General features: G+C 44.1%; 1 protein-coding gene across 3 annotated transcripts in view; it reads left to right on the top strand.

Annotated features, from left to right (window-relative positions):
* Ptpn3 (protein tyrosine phosphatase non-receptor type 3) overlaps positions 1-16,162 on the top strand; it is a 140,285-nt gene that overhangs the window by 77,891 nt on the left and 46,232 nt on the right. For all 3 annotated transcript variants that reach the window (XM_048338757.1, XM_048338768.1, XM_048338778.1), the window contains 4 exons: positions 2,524-2,576; positions 8,277-8,397; positions 9,423-9,510; positions 12,911-12,999. In XM_048338757.1, the coding sequence (XP_048194714.1) occupies positions 2,524-2,576; positions 8,277-8,397; positions 9,423-9,510; positions 12,911-12,999 (351 nt within the window). The remainder of the gene's footprint in view (positions 1-2,523; positions 2,577-8,276; positions 8,398-9,422; positions 9,511-12,910; positions 13,000-16,162) is intronic.

Here is a 16,162-nt window from a genome sequence, read left to right as displayed (position 1 = left end):
TACAGGCAGTAGAGACCACAGTTGGCCTAGGATTTTAGGAACTCTTCTGCTAGTGGCCCAGAAAAAAAAGTCTTTGTGGAGTGCTGGGATGAGGTTGGTGGAGGAATAAAATTCGAGTAAGATTTTCCTGGGCAGTGAGAAACCCACCCCCAGCCCAGCTGGGAGCCACATGTTAAAGATTTGCTGAGAACAGAGAGAGGGCTTTTCTTAAACACAGGCAATGTCTGGCACAAGCCAGAGGAGAGCAATTGTGGGCTTCTGAAAGTCGGGGTGGGTGCGGTTAAAGCCACATCTACAATGATTGCATCTGTGAGTCCAGGGAAAACTGAAAAGCCCAAGGTTTCAGTGTAAGTGGAAGGGAATGGACAGCCTGGGGGAAGCCAGTGCAGACCTGCAAGCCAGGAGCCATGGCAGGGGGATTATAGGTAGGAGCTGGTGGAGATGAGAGCATCCTTGAAGAATGTCTTGCCAGATCTATTGCCGATTTGGTGGTTTCAGAGTTAGAGAAGCCTTGTAGTTCAGCTCATTCTGACCTCAGGGATGCATCCCTGCTCTGCTCGGTCAGTCTTCCTCCTTCCCTCTGGACATGGGGAGGGGCTCCCTTTTTCACTTTCAGAGGACTCGGGTAAAAGGACCCGTCCCCTTCTTAGGTCTAGATACAGTCCGCAACCATGGAGACCTGTTTGTCCTGTCTCTTTCTACTGCACATGTACTCTGTTTTCCTGCAAATATTTTGCAGGGCCAGGGCCTGCCTCCTTAGCTTTCATTCTATTCCCCCAAATTACTGGAGATTGTCTTCATTTTTATCTTCTCCAAATAAAATGCCTCAGTGTGAATCTGTAGGAATCTGTTGAGGCCATCATGGCCTGGCTTAGCTCTCTAGTAGTCCTTATCAAGTCTGCAGGTGGCCTTCACCAACTCTATAAGGAGAAAGCATCTTCTATCAAACATCTGTCAAACCATCTCAGGCCATTTGTGACTGAGGATGTTTTGTTGCAGTTAGCATTGCTCCCTGACGTTAACTCCCTTGACTTGGAGCCATCTGTGGCCACCATTACTCCAAGCAACATCTCCTTTCTATGGAAATGAGAGATGCAGGTCAAGACAGAGACACTACAACCCCAAGAGAAGTGAATCTGTCCAGGGACTTGTGGAAAGTCGAGAGTAGAACACAGGCTTTCCCTGTTGTATAGTATGTGTTTTGAACACTATTTTGGGGGCATGTTATTTCCTCTGACTTTAGAGAATTGTTCTTTCTATCTCAAGTATGCCTTCCTAGTCTCTTTGTGGAGTGTCCCACAGATCCTGTTTACTTGCTCTTCCTTTAAAAAGAACAGGAGTTAGATACAACCAAAAACCATCTTGGTAGCAGAACCTCATTCATTATCTTGCCTGCTCTCTCCTGGGTACTTTGGGTCTCCAGGTGAATGGAGAGATAGCAAGCATGCTGAGACTATTGTCCTATTGTTGAAGAGACAGCAGGCCCAGAAAGAACATAGTTACTTCAGAGTCCCTCAGTTAGGGATGTCACCTTTATGTGGAGCTTCAGGACCACCAGATTACAGCACAGTGGTCAGAAAGGGGAGCCAATGGGGAGTTGACCCCTCAACTGCAGGGGCAGCAACCAGATAAGACAGAGGTCTGGTGATTTCTCATGAGAACTTCATTGGGCTGCCCTGGAGATTTCATGTTTTCTCCATTACCAAAGAAGTTACTGGGAACATGCTTTTAAAATCTTCATGTCTTCCCCAGTATTATGATCAGGATGGCTTCTTTTATCAGACCCTTCCCCCATCACCCTTTCCTAGCCATTTCCCACCCTGCAGTGACCCCATCCCAGGTCTGCTGACTGTCAGAAATGGGCATTGAGATGACAAGTGTAGGCGGGAATGAGTATAAGTTCCCCCTGAGCTTGAGTATTGCTAGAAGATAGTGGACGACCAGAGGCAGACAATGTTGAACCCTAGGAAACGCTTATGACTAGATATAAAATATTTAAGTAATTACTTTTAATTAGTTAATCTAAGTAAAGAATTTAGAGTGTTAAAATTCAAAATACCTTTTCCCTCTTAAGAGGATGTTATTCATAAAAGAGTTTCTAACATAAGAATTAAGTCATAGAGTCCTACAAAAGGTCTCTTGTCTTTACTAGAAAGATTTGAAGGCTGTCTATTGATTTAAAATAAGATTTTCTGTCTTATCCTCTTGCTGGTCCTTTTTTAAACGACCAACATGCTTGCCAGCGTTTAGACTGTACCCTTCACAGTATTTGTGACATACATGATTTTGCACAGGAAAATGTTATCTTGCTATTTTAAACAATCCTTAGTGTATAACATTTACTTTACAATCTGAAACTGATTTATATCATGGAGTTGCCTTTGCTGCAATTCATGTTGTTCTTTAGTGGTTAATCCAAGAGAAAGAGGGAGGAAAAGAAAACACTTCCTACCCATGATGGGTATTTTTGGTCTCCTTGCTGGTTCTTATAACTTTGCTAATAACGTATGTTTCTCCTGACAGGTTAACCTGCCCTCTGAACTCAGCAGTGGTTCTGGCGTCCTATGCAGTACAATGTAAGTCATGAAGGGAGTGCTCAGCTGGTCCTGACCAGGGTACTGCTGCTCCTCTTGTACTGTGTTCCCTGCCCCCAGCAGTCCTCTGGGGCCACAGGTCTCTGGCTGTCCCAGTGCTACCTTGACTTGTCCTCTCCTCCTGCTGGGGGATGTTGGATTAAGGAAAGTGGCATACAAGCGATAGAGTGGATGAGCCCCGTGTGGTGTTTCCTCCCAAGGGAACCCATAAGAGAGCAGTTGGCTATCATGCACACAGCATTTTCCAGAACCTTTGCCCAGGTATTTGGATTTGATCACTTTATAAATCCCAGCGAACAATATTTATACTGGTCACTTCTTAGGAACATGGAAACCGAGACCTAGCTAGGTTAAGGAATTTGCTGGAAGTCACTTCTGCTTGCTTGCTTGGTGCCTGACTAAAATAATACTGAGATCTTATGAACTTATATTTAGAGTTTCAATCTAATCTAGAGTTGTATCTAAAGCTACAAAACTGCTGTTCAATAGAATTACAGTGTGAAAGCTGCTCGGAAGTTCTGATTTTTTCTAATACACATAGTAAGAAAAGTAAAATTAACTTTTAGTGTTTTATTCCACTCAGCAAATCCAAAATATTAGCCTTTATTAAAAATGCTAATGAGAGATTCTATAGTTGTTTGTCATATTGGGGCTTAGAAAGATAGTCTTGGATTTTAAACTTGTTGTGCATTTCCTTTTGTACTAGCCACCCAGTTAGTATCTTCCATATTGGATAGAAAATTCAGATAGAAATTTCCATCCAGGCTGGCTTATGCTGGAGTAAGAACTCATTAGTTTAATCAGCAAAACTTTACTGAGCAGGTATTCCATGTAGGTCTTATAGGAAATGCTAGGTATACATAGTAAATAGTGCCTAACCACATGGAAGGTGCACTATCTCTTTAGAGTTGACTGTGCAAAATTAGGAAATCCCCTCTACTTTCCCAAAGCCCCAAACCATTGCATGATCAGCAGCTCAGGAAACAGGATGATTTGCCTTCAGAGCAGTCACTGATCAAATTAGCCAGCCTATTTTGGCCTCAGAAGAAGCAAAATGGCCGAAGAAGGCTATCAGGGACTGCTAACATAGCCCCAGTCTATCTCCTTTCTTAGTAGCATCAGAAATAAGATAAGTGAAGAGCAATATGGCTGGGCCTGCAGCCTACCTACCTATCTGCATGGCCCCAGGAAGGATACAAGGGAGGATTTGGGAGATGATCTCATGACTGAGCATACAGTGAGCCTACTCACAGGTAAGAAAGACCAGGCATTTGTCTCCGTCCCACACCTGTCCTCTGAAGAGGTTATTGCCTTTCCTATTGTACATCTGGATTTGAAAGGTCCTCTCCCCTACTTACATCTGGAATAGACACAGCCATGTTGCATCCACCAGTGAGCGTGTGCAGCTTGTTGATCCCTGGACCTCACAGCCCCCACCTCCGTCGGGCTGATTAGTTGAGGAGACTCAGCTTTCCCAGATGGCAGTGCCAGTTCACAGCTAGAACTTCACACATGAGAGGCAGACATACAGGAAGAAGATTGTCACACTCAATTTAAACTCTGCCTCTGCCACTTTTGTGTGTTAATATTACCTCTCTAAACCTCAGGTCTCACCTGTAAATGGAGGTGATGGGTGATTGTGACATCTTGTATGTGGTTGTGACATTGGGTAGCATGGTTACTTGATTCAAATTCAATAGTACATGTAATGGCAACAGAGCTAAAAATTCTTTGTACTGGGACCATCACTGATGGAGTCAATGAGAAAATGGGCAGAAGCCATATTACCTGGATCTTGACTCTTCTGCTTAGCACATCACAACCTGAGCCCCTTCAGCCCTCAGCTTCTTTGCTTGTTAAGTGGGGATGTAACAGTATCTTTATTTTGTAGGGTTGTAGTGAAGATAACATGAATGACTGTGTAAAGCTTTCTAGAATAGCGCTGGTATGTGGCAAGGATTAACTCTTGCTGTATTTTCTGCCCAGAAGAAAATTGCCTTTAAAAGTTGTCTATTCTAAGCAATAAGCTATTTCATGTAAAGTTTAAGAACATCATTTGAAACATCCTTTCCTGAGCTGCTTCAGTCCAGGTCTCTTCTCCAAGACTGGTAAGACTGGGGCTGAAGGAAAGTACAGACTGGCTTCTCATGGAAATATCAGCGTTACTATCATGCTAATGAAATCATGGGTTGTCAAGCAACCAATATTATTGCTGTTGGTGGTGGCGGTGGTGGTGTTCTTCCTCCTCCTCCTCTTTCTCCTCTTCCTTCTTTATTGCTAGGCAAGCATTTTAGGCAATTGAGCCATGACTCCAGCCCTTTTCACTCTGCTATTTTTGAGATAAGGTCTCACTTTTTGCCCAGGCCCACCTGGACTACAGTGTTTTCCTGCCATAGTTGACAGGCACTCACCACCATACCCAGCTTATTATTGCTAAGATGGACTCTCAAGCGCTTTTTTTTTTTTTTTTTGCCTAGGCTGGCCTAGAACTGTGATCCTCCAAATCTCAGCCTTCTGTATGGCGGGCACACCCAGCTGTTAGTTGAGATGAGGTCTTATGGACTTTGTGTCCAGTTGATTTTGAACCACAGTCCTAACCTCCACGTTCTGAATAACTAGAATTGCAGATATGAGCCACCATTACCCAGCTAGGCAAGTAGTTTCAAGTATAAGCTCTTTGTAATTATATGTGTGTGGGTATATAATATCTATCTATATATTTGTATGTGATTAATTTGTGGTAGAAAATTACTGGATCAAATGGCTTGCTGATATTCTATCTGGTCCATTTTGCTACATTGTCCCTAGATGGGTATCATTAATATATAAATTGTACCAGTGATCAGCTAAGCAAAGCACATTTTCTTACTAGATAAAAAGTACAATGTTCTGTAGCTACAGTATCTAAAGAAATAGATGATGGTAGAAGATTTTTGGTAACCTGTCAAGGGTTTATGAGGTGTGAAGAATTAAGTTTTTGAAAGGAAATAGTTATCCATATTCTCTGAGCCTGTGTCTCATGCAGGCTGTAAATCAGCCTCAGGATAGAGAAAGCTTGCTGTCACCCTCAAGGAGTCTCTATCCAGGCTAGGGAGTTTGGACCATGTGGTGTGCTAAGTCGTTAAGAAGAGGGATCATAAGAGTTTAGGCTCCCAGTTACTAGCTGAGTGGCCAGTTCACTCTTCTAGTCTTTGATCTCAATTTTCTTATGTATTTGATTGGGATAAAAGTGTTGCCCATCACTGGGTTATCTTAGAGACCAAGTAGGATGATGTCATTGAAATCAGTATGGAAATCACCCAGTGTTTTGCACACCTCTGTTTGGCTATTTAGCTGTGTCTCCCTAGTGGTTAGCAAAGAGTCCAGTGCCTTAAGATCCTCATGGAAAGCCATCTGACAGGGAGGTTCATTAGTTGGATGTTAAGTTGAGAAATTTGTGGATGACTTTGCTATAGCAAGAACCTTGTGGTTCATGTCTGCAGAGTGGCACTGGGGTTGGGCCTGCCAGCTGATCTATTGGATGGATGTAAATCAGGATCCAGCAGCTTATCCATGAGCTGACGAAAACAACAGAAGAAAATGAAATGGGAAGTGGGGGGGGGGGGGGCGCTGTATTCAGGTCCAAGAAAGCCACTTGCAACATTTGGTTGGGCTTTGGGGATATCAGCAGAAGACTGACAGTTGTCAAGATGGGTAGAATAGTAGGACACTAACATTGGCTCAGATCACCTGGTCTTGATCCCTCTATAAAAACTGCCTTGGGTTAGGGCAATGCTCTTCTTTCTGGACCCCCATTTCTTCCCCTTTAACATGAGTTTGAAAGAGGTGATTCTCAGACCTTCTCACAGGGTACTTCGTGTCAGTGTAGATCCATGGTTGCCCACAAACAGTTACACAGTTAACCACACATAAACTTACCTCCACATTTGGACTTACATCATATAACCTTGATTTGTGTCTACCACATGATTATATTGACTGCCTTTACCAGCCTGTGGTGTGACCACGACTAGTCTGCATAGATCACTTGGCTTCCTGCCCTTTACACTTCCAAAGGTAAACTTTACATCAGCCTCTGTGTAGGTCAGACCCAAGAGCCAACTGTCTGCTGTGGCAGATAGTAAGCAGTAATGTTGAGTCTGATCTGCTTCCAGCCCTCCAAAAACTAAGGAAAAAAGAGACTATTTTGTCACAGGGAAGATCTGGGAGGGCAGGTGAAGGTGAGCAGGACAGAGGAGGTATAAAGACACATCTTGTGCACATGACCTCATTCCTCTGTGATGGGCCCCCTGGCTCACCCCCTTTCCTTCTCCAGGAAGCCCCACCTTTGGTTTAGTGACATAAAAGGAGCTGTTTGACTTGGAAATCTGTGTTGAATTGGAAGATCCCGAGGGTTCTTGGTGGCCTCTTGGCATCAAAGCCAGCTGCAGGAAGAAATTAAGGCCTTTAGCAAGGTGAAATATATTAAAAACAAAAAAGATAAGCCTTTTTTGTTTTGCTGAGAAAATAGAATGACATCAGCTGCCTGTAAGAGTTTAAGCTTGTCCTCCTGTTCCTATACACATGGAAGTAGTTTAAAGAAGAGGCAGGATATGCTTGGTGGGATGGTCTTTCACGGTCCTTTTCTCACTCTCCATAGCAGGATAGACACTTGTATGTGGTTCCCACAACAGCCATGCATTCTTATGCACTGCACAGCTCTCAAGAATACTCCCGACCTGGACATCAACTACAGTTCGTGTTTATGGACAGCAAGTAGTCATGGGTCTCAAGTACCATTTGAGTGGCACTCATATGGAGATCCTTTCCAGAAAACACTATCCTCTTCCCTCTATACCTACAGGCCCACACCATTCCCTGACAGTGTTGTGTCTGACTCCTTCTCGAATATGCCTTCCTCGGTGGGTGCAGTGGCCTGTGCCTGTAATTTCAGTTCTCAGGAAGCTGAGGCAGGTGAATCATGAGTTTTAGGCCAGATTGGGGCTATGTAGTGAGGCTTGGTCTCAAATTAAAAAAAAGAAAAACTAAACTAAGATAAAAAAAAAAAATGAAGTCTCTTCCCTTAGAACTTGGTCACTGGCCTTGCTTGAACCTTTTCTCACCCCACCCCAGCTACGCCCATCCTTAGGAAGCCTCTGACCAGATCCAGGTCCCATTCCACACCTTTCTGAACCCCAAGGGGCAAGTTGGGTCAGCATGGCCTGCCTTCTGTCCACAGCCGTGTGTGTGTGTGTGTGTGTGTGTGTGTGTGTGTGTGTGTGTGTGTGTGTGTGTGTGCATATGCACACATACCTTACATCTGGTTAGTCCCAACATCACAGTGGCTTAGTTACATAACAGTTCACCTAGCACCTGGCATAAATAGGGCATTTTTTTCTTAGCAGGCTCTCTTTTTCCTTGCCCAGGGGCCTGAGTGATGCTTTGGAGTAAGGGATCTGGGATCAGAACCAGAACTGGGTTTCAACACTGTCCTCCAGGAGACTGAAGATTGGGCTGGGTGATAGGTACTAGAACCAGCCCCCTGTCAGGGCTCCAATTAGAATCTGGAGCTAATGGGAAACTAGTTCAAAACTTCAAAAAAAAAGTTTCCAGTTAATGTTTTCCTTGTGATGTTGCAGCTGTTCATTCAGACTATTGAAAAGGCAAACTAATTATGATTTCCTCTCCGTTCTGCCTCACCAGCTCATTTTGGAGATTTTGATTCTTCCATACATCATCCAGGCTATCTTGTGGACAGCCAGTTTATACCAGATCAAAACGATGACTTCTTAGCCAAGGTGGAGTCGCTCCATGAGCAGCACAGGTGAGGGGGCCAGGAGGCCTACTTTGGGAACTCAGGTCAGGTATTTGCAGACAGTGCCTCTCTCCTTCCTTTGGATGTGGATTCTCTTTCAAGTTGTGGGCTCAAAAGGAGCCTTTGAGCATGATGGTGGCAGATATATTTGGCACCAGTGGGGTTTCTGTGAAGTGTAAAATCCAGTAGGTGTTGAGGGTGGTGGCTGCTCTATTCCTTTTCTAGATGTCACTGCAAAATATCAGTTCCTGAAGGAAAGGCCCATTTTTGAGCTCCAACTGTCCCCACAGATTGCCCCACATAATGAAATAATAATGTCAGGTGGACAGACAAGTGGACCATAGTACATACAGACAAGCAGGCTGTGCGTGGGTTCAGTTCCTGCACACATCCTTTTTCCATATGGGGAGCCCTTCTCTGGAGCAGCTACCCAGGGCAAGCCACCTCCAACAGACAGCTTCCCCTTCCCTTCCCTCAGTTGACTCGGGCTACTGTGGCAGCTGTTCGGTTCCTGTCAGACAAGGGCCAGGCTGACTCCTTGCTTCTTGGGAAAGGCCATAAAAACAAAGGGCAAAGCAACCAGTGTACCTTCTGAGAAGGCACTGCCAGCCCTCTCTCCCAGAATTACTCCTGTGGCACAAGTCACCCTCCTAAAATAGCACAGGGCCAGTGGCGTTTGAAGTGTGAGGCCACAGCTAAGAGACTAGACAAAGGCAGAAAAGACCCGAAGATTACCTGTTAATTAGGCAGTGGGGGGATCCATTAGAGCAGGAATTCTAAAAGGTGATCATGTTCTCCATCTGAAGGCTGAGACGGTCCTAAGTGGGGAGTATTTCTTAATAAAAATGAACAGGACCAAAGGAAGTGAAGCTCAGTGGACAAAGAGAAAAATCTATTCAGTAGAATTCAGGGTTAGATTATTTAAGGGTATTAATGGAAAGCATGTAGTAACATTTAGGAATGTTAGGATTTTCTTAGAAGTTGGAGCTAATGTTCTCTATTTTGGGGTGAGCCCCACGTTTTCTCTCTTGCAGTGGGCTAAAGCAGTCAGAAGCTGAATCTTGCTACATCAACATAGCACGGACCCTGGACTTCTACGGAGTGGAGCTGCACGGGGGCAGAGTATGTATCCATGGCATGATTTTAAATTGTGAAAGCTGGAAACTTCCTTCATGAGACTGTGTCTTTCCTATTATAACAAATATGACCCATTTTTATTTTTTAATAGCTATTCAGAAAGTTTATTAAGTAGCAGTGAATTTACCTAATAATATTTTTTATGCTTCCCAAATGAAATAGATGTATATATATATATTTTTTTTTTGGGGGGGGGCCAGTCCTGGGGCTTGGACTCAGGGCCTGAGCACTGTCCCTGGCTTTCTTTTTGCTCAAGGCTAGCACTCTGCCGCTTGAGCCACAGCGCCACTTCTGGCCGTTTCTGTATATGTGGTGCTGGGGAATTGAACCCAGGGCCTCATGTATACGAGGCAAGCGCTCTTGCCACTAGGCCATATCCCCAGCCCTATATATATATATTTTGGCCAGTCCTGGGCCTTGGACTCAGGGCCTGAGCACTGTCCCTGGCGTCTTCTTGCTCAAGGCTAGCTAGCACCCTGCCACTTGAGCCACAGCGCCACTTCTGGCCATTTTCTATATATGTGGTGCTGGGGAATTGAACCCAGGGCTTCATGTATACAAGGCGAGCACTCTTGCCACTAGGCCATATTCCCAGCCCTGAAATAGATATTTTTAAAAGCCAGAAGCCTGGGATTTTTCTAAGAGTATTCCATATTGTGATTAAATAGGTAAATTATATGTGTAAGTCTATTTTCCAAGTGATACTTTACTAAAACCAAGGTTCCTTCAACTTCAGCACTATTCAAATTAGACCTGCAACTCAAATGTGGTAATTTTACTTAAAAAAGTATAGTGACATAATTGTGAAAATGAATTATGATTTTATTTTTATTTCTTTTGTGCTGGTACTAGGGCTTGAATTCAAGGCCTCTTGCTCTCAGCTGGTGTTCTACTACTTGAATCACAACTCCAACACAGGTTTTTTTGTTAGTTAATTGGAGATAAGAGTCTCTCAGAGTTTTCTGCCTGGGCTGGCTTTCAACTCTAGTCCTCATATTTCAACCTCCTGTGTCACTAGGATTACAGGTGTGAGCCAATGATACTTGTCTCAACAAATATTTTAAGTTGATTGTAGTGCTTTAATAGAATTGTTTAATGTTTGCCATCTGTTGAGCAGATTTCTAAGTACCAGTGGAGAGTTCGTTTCTTTCTTCCCATCATGCCATGGGCTAGGTATGACCATTATTCCCATTTGACAGGATGGAGAAACTGACACTGGGGTCAGCTGGCACTTAGTGGGAGCTTCAGTGCATGGCATCCTCTCTGTTTAATCACACCTGATCATTCAGCAGTGACTTACATTCTCCCCCCCCCCCATATCCTACACAAAAAGGAGTACTAATTATAAGCTAGCCTTTATTCCAAATGCTTTTGTAATGTAAGCCTTATGTTAAGATTATAAAAGTCTTGTCAAATTCTTACTCTAATTTCCCCCATTTTGCAAATGAGAAAGTAAGGCTCGGGGAAGTGGAGTAAATGGCCAGATTTTAAATTTGCATACTGTGGTTACCGTTTATAGAAGCCCTCTCCTTTGTTTGCCCCACTTAAGTCCTGTCACAGTCCTGTGAGGTAGACAAGGTATAATGTTGATAAGAAAGCAAGAAAATGGTATCAGATTGATCAAATAACAACTTGGATGTTTAACTGCTCATTTTAAAATTTCATTTGCAAATACTTGTCCTTGGAAGAATGTGTGAGGGAACCTTATATTTGCCTGCATTGACCTTTGGCTTCTCCACTCCCAGACTAGAACCGTCAGTGAAGTGATCCTCTGTGGGGGGAACACAGTGGCATGTGCCTGTGCTCCCAGCTCTTGGAAACCTGGGGCAAAGGGATCATGAGTTTGAGGCCAATCTGGGCTACATAGCACAAAAAGAAAAGAAAAGCCAGTCTGACTTTCTAGGGTTCAGAATATAAGATGTGTGGCTTAAGATCTGTCAAGGTACACTAGCACTATAGTCTGTGAGCTAAAACCCTCAAATCCAAGTAGCTTTGTTCCATACTACTTACTTTTTTCTTCCATCCTGGCTATCTTCCTGGGGCTGAAGCCACGCCCCTCAATGCCTCAGCTCTGAGACACACACATAGCTCCGAGCACGTTGGCCAGAACCAGTCACTGGGTCCTGCCTCCTGCAAGGGGAGCTGGGAGTGCAGGTGCCACGGGAATGTAGATAAGAGTAACTGTCCATGATAGCGGGAGTGAAGGAGCAAACTGAAAAACCATAGAAGCTAGAGATTTTAAATCACCAAGCATCAATTTCCTTACCACTTAATTTTTATTTAATTTGATTTGTTCTTCGTATGTTGTGATTGCTGGTATTATGTTTAAGGGCAACTGTTCTTTACTAGTTGGGCTTCATTTTCCTTAGGCACATGATTTCAGTAGGGTTCCCATCATAAATACTTTGGACTCACTGCCATGTCAGCACTGTGTCCCTGACCAGCTTCTCTCATTCCTCTTGGAGTGAAGATTTGATGTGTTCCAGAGCAAGAGGGAATGAACATTTATTCTATTTACAGTATGCCCCACTCTGCTCTAAAGCCCCCTATGCTGAGCCTGCTTCCAAGTTCTTTCCAGCGTTCTCTGATTTCTGACTGATAAAAGCCTTTAAGGTGGTTCTAAAACTGTTATTGTGCTAATAGAAAAAACAGGCTCTTCTGAGCTCAAGCAGTAGAGCCAAAAAGTTTGCATCTGTTGTAAGAAACTGCTCAGGCTCTGCTGTCTTTACACTCACAGTCTGACTGCTGCGTGACACCTATGTGGCTCAAGAGAAGGAAGTATTGTAGTTTTCAATGTTATTTGGTTATCCTCAAGTGGATTTAAAACAGCCTATCTCTGTGGGTGCTCCTGTGTTTTCACTGTCTGTGGCAGGACCTAACATATGAGCCTTTTAGTGAATGCTGGGTATGTTGAATTTATGAGTAACATTTGTTTCTTAATTGGATTTTCGAATGAATCCTATACTTGCCATTTTTCATCATCCTATCATACCAGCTAAAACCTTTCCAGTAATGGAAGTGGAGATTTGTACAAAGCTATTCAAGGGAGAGAGGCTTTTCTGGTTTTACTGTGGCTATAAAATGCTAATTGTTGAAAATGTAAAACTGAAATGCTGATTTGAGTGATTCTGTGGGATGAGTGGTCTTAACTCCCTAAGCCAAGTGCTGGGGCAGGTCATGCACACATTCTCTTTGGAAGGATTTGGCCCTGGGTACTTGGATCTTAAGTAGCTGCTAAGTAGGGATTTTTGCCTGTGTTCAGAAACATTTTCCCCTCTGGGGCTTATACACAGTGCTATTTATAAAAGCGTGGGTGCTTTAAAGTTGCTGGCGGGCATGGGCCCGATGGTAACATGCCATGAATCTGCGATCTTCCTTCTCACAGGATCTGCACAACTTAGATCTAATGATCGGAATTGCTTCCTCGGGCATTGCTGTGTACCGAAAATACATTTGCACAAGTTTCTATCCTTGGTAAGTGCAAACAGTCCTAATCATTGTCTGATTCATGCTTTAAAAATATGCCGAACAAAAGTAATGTGCCTCTAATTTTAAACTTTTTTATTTCTAAAAGAAGGGAAGACAATCTCCACTCCCGCTCCCACCTCCAAACATCATAGTTCTAACCTCTGACTTCTGAATTCAATCCAGATTTGATATTTGGGGAAATTGGTTTGGTTTTCATTAGTATTTATGTACATGTGGTATGTGCATGTGCGCATAACACCTCCCCCTGCACCATTCATCCTTTATTTTGGGATATTTGGTGGAAACACAGTAGATAAATGACATAGGCCAGGTCTCCCTGGTCCCCTGTACCCCAGACCCCAGTAGCCCTGAGACTGCAGCTGGTACCCTACCCTATACACTTCCTATACGTACACCTCTATGGCACAGTTCAGTTACTCTGTTACCTAGTAAGAGCACCAGCAGTAACTAATGACAACATAGAATAGTCCCCACGATGTACTATAATGGAAGTGAAGTGAATGTCTTATCTTAAAAGAGTCAAGACAAAGACTGTCCTTGCTGTTAGTATCTAAAAGGAAGGAAAGCAAAACCACAGGTGAAGAGACTGCTCTTTTGTAGAGATCTTTGAGTTTGATATGCCAGGCAAAGGGGATTTTTGTTGTTGTTTTTGTTTTATTTCTGGAGGGTGGTGTTGGTGTTGGTACTGTGGTTTGAACCAAAGCCTTTCATACTCTCAGCTTCCCTCTTGCTTGGCTTGTTAATTAGAGATGGAATCTCTTGGACTTTTCTGCTTGGGCTGTCCTTGAACCGCAGTCCTCCATATCTCAGCCTCCCGAGTAGCCAGCATTACAGGAGTGAGCCACCAGCTCCCAAAAGGAAGCTTTCTTCAAAGAAACACCATTCAAGTCCTACTTTTTAAAAGTGACCATGTAAAGACCTGCAGGATGGGGGATGGGCAGATTGAGGGGAGTGAGGGCTGCCAGCTATAGGAGATGCAGAGGCAGAAGAATGAGCTTGTAAAGAAAAGAAGTTAGGGGAAGAGATATGAGAAGATTTGGGGGGCACATTGCCACCGCGAATTGGATCCTTGGGATCTGTTCTTTGACTCAGCAGCATAGACTTTTATGAATTGGCACAGAAGGATGTTTGTCTCAGCACAGAATATGAGAGGAGAAAAGCCCTGTAAACAAATAAAATCAGGGAGGTAATCATCCTAAGAGCACATGGCCTTAGCAAGCACTTCTGGTGTTCCAGTCAGTGACTGTATATTTCATTTATCTCATGTCAACCTGAAACAGGCACCACTGTCGTCTTCTTTCTCGCGAGAGGACACTGAGGAATGGGGAAGTTCTGTAAGAGCTTGTTGGGGGGCCAGACTACTAATAATTGGTGTACTTGAAGTTCGCACTCAGATTGTTGAGCTCCAATACCTGTACTTTAGTTCTACCACATGCACATGCAAAAATTGTGTTTGTGATAAAATGGTTACATAGGATGATTGTCTCAGGAACCTTGTCTTTTCTGTTAAATGCTAACATGTCGCAGCCCTGTTCAGTTTCACAAGCCAGTCAGTTGGCAGGTAGCAGGGTCCTCTCTGCCTAGTTCCTCACCCCTGCCTATTAAAAGTCACTCCTGGGAAGGAACCAGGATACCCAGCTCTGACGTGGCTTGCTGGGTTGTGACCTGGGCAGCTCTTTGACCTGTTCAGGACCTGGAGCAGAACTACCAGCTATAGGGACTTCAGGTAGGGGACTTCCCCCCCCAGATGCCACAGGCCAGAACCACTTGCATCCAGTTCTGTTCATGGCTGACCTTGTAAAGTCCCCTCAGGTGCTTAGATGAAGAGCCTGCAGTCACCCAAACAGTCACTTGTCACAGGTGTGTCTCCCATCAGATTTAAGTGTGCCATATTGAATATGTATTGTAGGTATACCCTATGTATTGCTGACCCACCTGGGAAATGAATAAACTTCCATTTTACTTACCCAGCCTCTGTTCTAGAGTGTTCTACTAAGGTCTTCCTATGATCCTAGAGAGTAGTAGAATCCTAAATTCTCCAGACGAGTACAGAAGTAAGGACTAGGGCAAAAAGCCTCCCTCCTGAGGATGATAGTAGCTTGGCATCAGTGAATGAAGTTGATGTGAAAAATGAAGTGATAAACCAATTTTAATGAGAGGAGCAAGCATGAAGAATCTACCATATGTCAGTCATCATGCGAAGGGCAGCTTTGTGAGCAAGGCACTGCTATTCCACAGAGTTCATAGTGCCGGGCCCCAGAGCACAGTCTCTGGTATCAGATGAACCCTGGGCTTAATCTTGGCTACCAGCAATGATGGCTGTGTGCCTCATTTGCCTCATCTGAAAATAGGGTCCACAGTAACAGTATGGACTTCTCAGAATGGTTGCAACATCTGGGGGCGGGGGTGTATACAGAGCCTTTTGTAGTGGCCTGGTATGCACCAAGGGCTAGGGATGTGTAGAACGTAGGTAGAATACTTGCCTAGTGTGTTCTAGGCTGAGCTCAATCCCTTGCACTGCAAAAAGAATGCACACACATAGTTGCCTCACACACATTGCATGTATGTACACAAGTGTACATACATGTATGTGTGCATACATATATACACACATACACACTTGGTTATCAGTGGCTTTAACTCTGTGTCACGCGCCTGACAAAGAAGCTCTGTGAAGGAAGCCATGGTAGTACATGCCTGCAGTCACACCACTCCAGAGTCAGAGATGGGAAGGTAATGGTTGGAGTCCATGTAAGACAAAAGTTAGCAAAGCCCTTTTTCAAAAACAAGCTGACTATGGTGGTTCACTCCTGTCATAGGTAAGAGGAAGGGGTAGGGGGTTTTGGTCTAAGACCAGCCTAGGCGAAGTGTGAGATTCTACCTGTAAACAAACTTAAAAGCAAAATGATATAGTTTCAATGGTAGAGTGTTGCCTAGCAAGCGCACAATCCTAAGTTTAACCCTCAGTCCTGGAAACACACACACACACACACACACACACACACACACACACACACACACACACACACGAGACTCCTGGACACGTGGCCGCTAGGTAATGGAGCTGGGGCGTGACCCAAGCCTCTGCTCCTCCCTGGCGCTGCCCTCAGCTGTCCTCCCCATCAGCCCCACAGGGCTGCAGTGTCAC

The sequence above is a fragment of the Perognathus longimembris genome, chromosome 1 (genome assembly GCF_023159225.1).
Source record: "Perognathus longimembris pacificus isolate PPM17 chromosome 1, ASM2315922v1, whole genome shotgun sequence".
In the NCBI taxonomy this organism is placed as follows: Eukaryota; Metazoa; Chordata; class Mammalia; order Rodentia; family Heteromyidae; genus Perognathus; species Perognathus longimembris.
Note: the sequence above shows the minus strand (reverse complement) of the source record. Positions and strands in the feature narration are given on the sequence as shown.